We start from the raw sequence: 5,056 nt of genomic DNA, 5'->3' as shown, positions 1-5,056 counted from the left end.
ATTAGAGCCATACAACACCACATCAATTGTTATTAAACTAAGGTTAAATGTTCCTACCATGGCACAAAGAAGAGCACGTGGGAGAAGGCATGTTGGCGTAGTTGACGTGTATAAATACAATGAGGTTGCAAAGGTGATCTTTCAACATATGGATAAGTGGTTTGATGTCCCATTAGAGTAGCTCACTACCTTAGCCATTGGAAATTGACCTCATAACTACCATCCAAATCCATGTTATGTGGAGGAGGAGGAGGAGGATTGCAATATTGAAGAGATGGATGAACACATTGAAAGAGTTGGTGTCATATGTTAGGATCTCTACCAATTTATGAAGACTATCTTGTGGAACATAGTTAATGAGATAAAATTGTGCTTGATGAAGATAAAGTCTTATGCATAAAAGGTGAGATCAAAATTCACATCATTGATAAAACTTCCTCCAATCAAGCACAAGAGGTTGTTGGTGCCATAAAAGGCAATCATTCAGCAATATATATATATATATATATATATATATATATATTTTGTCAATAGAAAGATTCTTCATTGATGAACAAAGTTTCAATTTCCTAGAGCTTGAAAACATTCAAAAATAAGATTTCATTGGGGTTGATAGGTTTCTGTAAAATTTTCATGGAGATAATGGTAATCTTACTGAGATGTATAAATCAAGGTTTTAAAATTGTGATGTACTCTTTTCTGGTTAGGTTAACCCAAATTAACTTGATTTCTAAAATTATCAAGACAATTATTCATCCTTGAAAGATAAATACTTATTTTAATAATTCAAAGAATTGCACATTAACTCTAAGCATAATCTTATGTTTGCATGTTTATAATTATTTTAGATCTTAACAAATGGGAATTAAACCCTTAGTTGACTAATTAATCTTTTGAGGACCAATAAAAACTAACTGAATTTCATCCCATGCATTCATGCATATTATAAGACCATCCTTAGACCAATAAAATATGTCTTTAGGTAAGCTGAAGTCCATTATTCCCACAAACCCCATTTTGATAGGACTTTTAATCCTAGGTAAACTAGAGAATTTTAAAGATTCCCTACGCACTAATAAGGATTTGACGGTAGTAAAAAGCCGTGTCGACATATGCCCCTCATTTGTGGACCATACATCAGTAAGTGAACACCAATAGCTAAGAAAAGATAGCCCCATTTACCGCCGAGGTGAATTCATCATCACTTGAGAGGTTGCTTTCTCTCTTTTCTCTACTCCGTTAATTACTAGCTAACCTGACAAAATGAATAAAGAACATGTATAGTGACTTCAAATTGAAATGATTTCATAAATTAGGGACTTTAATTGACAATATTATAAACATAGGGCCAAATACGAAAGATGATATAAATTTTAAGCTTATCAACAATGTAAAATTATCAATACATATAATACGTAATGAGGCAATATATTTGTGTGCCAAAAAATATTTGGGCTTAACATTATAGTGCTCTTCAGATTGGCTAACTCCTTTTTGTTTTGGACCTTGAAGAGTAATGCCATTCATGCATTATTGTATAGACTTGAGTGGTGATGCTATGCCAAATAAATTTTCTGAAACTATATATTGGTCTGATAAGATACTTGAAGTGACTAAATTGCCTGGCTGGGTCTCATGAGCCATGCTGATTGCCGCTAATCACGTACTGATAAGTTTTTGTTTGGCCCTATAACAAAGTCATACTATTTTTCTTCAGTAGTAAAAACAAAGCAAATATTTTTGGTACACTTGTGGAAGTAATCATTCTTGTAGGCTCACTTTTCCAACAATCCTCAGTATTATAAGAGTAGGATGTCTTAGAATTTTTAGGTTATCATTGAGTTCTTAAACTCATATTCATCCATTTTCAAATAAGTAGATGAATCTAACACAGCATCATCAACATTTAATTATATGTGTATGTACACATGCAATTAAACGCCAAGCTCAACACATAAAGCAAGGAAAAGGAAACTACTCTGCATGCAATTTGAATAACATGGCCATTGGCATCATGGAATTGAAGGACAAATTCCATTCTGGTTATAAAAGTACAACTAATGCTCAATAAATAATTATAAGCATACATATATAGGCACATACATAGCAAACTTCCGCTTTTTATTACCAAACACTGGCAATGGACAATCTTCAGCTATACTCCACTGGAAGGGCAACCTAACAATGAAGAATCAGAGTCCATGCTCTTTTTCTCAACAGTACTCAAATATCACTCCACCTTTATTCTCTTACGTACTATACCCTAAAACTTGAAATTCAAATTAAATATGTAAAAACCTTCTTGTAAGTATCATCGTCTCCCTCTAATCCCGATCGCCATTAACGCGTTCCTTGGCCTGGAATCCACCAGAGGCTTTCCTGGAGAGAGAAAGGTGCACCCCAGGGTCATGGTGGTTGTATGAGGAATTGTACACAACGGAGTTGTTAATACCCTGCACATTGCTGTTCATGAATGCACTCATGGGTACAGAGTTAGTCCCTTTGTTTCCTTTGTGACTCTTATCTTTCTTTGGATTTCCCTCCTTATCGCTACTGCTATAGCTTTCCGAGTCACTGCCTTGGATTCCCATTGTAGTAATGCCCTTCTTAACTTGCAAAGATTTAGATTTGTCAGAACCATCAAGTTTCTTTGGGGATCGAATTAGTTCCATGAAAGCACCTTTGTTTTCGCCAGCAATTGTTATGACCCTCGTACCCGCCTCCTCTGAATCCGAAAACTTTTTGTAGCTACCTTTCTCCTTGATTTCAACTTCTTTGTGCCCTTCTTGCTTTCCACTATGGACATAGCTGGGCTTGTAATGCTCGCTATGTTCCCACTGCGAGTCAGCATTGCCACCAAGCCACGGCTTAGGCTTTTCAATAGTCTTTTGGACCAGCACAGTTTTCTGCTCTGCCTCCAGTGGGATCTTCTGCTCTGTCTCAGTTTCGGCCTTCAATCGTGTAGGTGGAAGGTTTAGAGGAGAAGGTGGTGGAGCAGTGGGCTTGGGTTTTGGTGACTGAGGTGGGGTTTGAGCAGCAGGCTTAATGGTTTTTGGAGATGGGGCGGTGGTGATAGTGGTGGTTGCTTTGACATTGGGAAAACTCTGTGTTGGTGCTTCTTTAGCAATTGGAGAAGTACGAACCGAAGAGGAGGATGGCACTGCTTTAGTGACTGGAGACGGTGGAACTGAGCTAGTAGAGAAAATAGGACGTGCTGTTATTACTGGTGCCGGTGCTGGGGCTGGAGTAGCAAAGGATCGTGTAACAGCAGCGGCTGGGGGTGGAGCAACGGCGGGTGGTGGTGGAGTGGGTTCTTGAGGTTGAGTTGGCTGAGAGGGGGCTAATGGCCTAAATGTAGGCCGAATTACTAGAGGTGGACGTGGCTCCGGAGCAGGGGCAGGGGCAGGGGCAGGAGCTGGGGCTGGGGCTGGGGCTGGGGTCGGGGTTGGGGCCGCAGGGCGGGCAATGGAAGCTAAACGGAACCATGGACGAGCTGGGGTTGGTTGGTTTGCCATATTGGAGAGGAATTATGCAAAGCGGGTCAGAGAGCTTGAACTATAATTAAACAAAAAACTTATGAATGAGCACAAATATAGATGGCTGGAATGTGTTGTTATTTATAGTTTTACAAGCAATGAGAATTCTACTTTGGAAGAAATTTGAAAAAGGGGGATGGGGGAGCATAAGAAACACGCCGCAATAAAGAGAGAGGGGAGAATAGGAAAGGCATCGGATTCAGCTAGCACCCACAGCCGACAAAAGTTCACAAAGCAAGATTGGTATCCATTGGAGTCCTTTAATTAGAAGAGTCTATACTTCTTTTGCAGCCCTCTAGGGGCGACTTCGCATACGGTGGGAATTCATTCAGCTTGTAATGGTTATAATTCATGCAATTTAGTAATACCTGCTTGAAGAAACCTATAGAAACCACCATTTTAAAGTTACATACTTTTAAAAACTATAGACTCATTCCAATAACCCGTACTAGAGAGAGATGCCATTTTCATAGAATTTTACATGAGTAATTCTTAAAAAGATGTCCAGCAGAATAATAGTAATATTCTTCTAAACGTAAATCTTTCTTTGGAAAATTTAAAAATGGAACCTTAATGAAACTATTAGTCTGCAATCTGCATAGCAAATTAGAAATATACATTCACGTACTTTTTGTGTGAATTTGTCTCGTTCACATTTTGTGCGATGTATCTTAATCTTATTGTGCTGATAAAACGCAGCCGCCGCGGTCCACCTCGTAGTGAGCTGGGTGGCATAACTTAAAAACTATGCTCGTAGCGGCTCGTATCATACTTAACGATCACAAAGAAGCACTTCTAAAAGATTCAATATGCTCAACATTCAACAACGCAAAATAATCACTATATTAAGATTCTTGCAAAGCAATAAAAGATTTAAGAATCTATCAATTTAGTACCGTGTCTCTCTTGCTATATATGTCTTCTCTCTGACTTTGCTTGCTGAGGTAGTAAGATTGTGATGCTGTCCACCACTTTTTCTTTTCTTTTTTTCCCTTCTCTTGCCTTTGAGTTGAGAATTGAGATGCTTCAAGAATGGCTTTCCTTCAATGTACCTTGTAAGGGTGCCCTTGTAATTCAAAAGCCAAAAAATGAGGGCAGCTAAGGGATGATTGAGGTGACAATATGTCAATGATGAGAAAATGAAATATACCCCCAGGTATCTCATGGTTGCAAAAGAGAAGTAAAGAACCTGAAGTGGACCAGGTTTGTCACCTTCAATCTTTTTTCATTTTTTTTATTTATTTTATAAAAGGTTGTGTATTTTATTTTTTGTAGCCCCTCCATATTGAGTGTATATGTATGGTTCATAATTTTAATCTTATTAAATTATCAATGACTACAAGATTTGCAAGCAATATTCGCACAATCTTTTGTTATAATTTATAATATGTATAAAATTATAGAATTTTGACTTCTTTTATTAATGTTCTTACGTGAATTTTTTAAAACTCACAATTTCTCCATCTTATTCTTTTAGTACTTATTAATTAAAAGTCATGCTAACGAGTGCCCTTAGGGCA

At 37.7% G+C, this 5,056-nt stretch overlaps 1 protein-coding gene across 1 annotated transcript; it reads right to left on the bottom strand.

Annotated features, from left to right (window-relative positions):
- Positions 1 to 2,043: 2,043 nt before the first annotated feature.
- LOC115954810 (extensin) lies at positions 2,044 to 3,798 on the bottom strand. The gene has a single exon (XM_031072753.1). It carries the CDS (start codon positions 3,513 to 3,515, stop codon positions 2,325 to 2,327), a length of 1,191 nt encoding a protein of 396 aa, XP_030928613.1. The 5' UTR covers positions 3,516 to 3,798; the 3' UTR covers positions 2,044 to 2,324.
- Positions 3,799 to 5,056: the final 1,258 nt, after the last annotated feature.

This window comes from Quercus lobata, chromosome 8, assembly GCF_001633185.2.
Source record: "Quercus lobata isolate SW786 chromosome 8, ValleyOak3.0 Primary Assembly, whole genome shotgun sequence".
NCBI lineage: Eukaryota > Viridiplantae > Streptophyta > Magnoliopsida > Fagales > Fagaceae > Quercus > Quercus lobata.
Note: the sequence above shows the minus strand (reverse complement) of the source record. Positions and strands in the feature narration are given on the sequence as shown.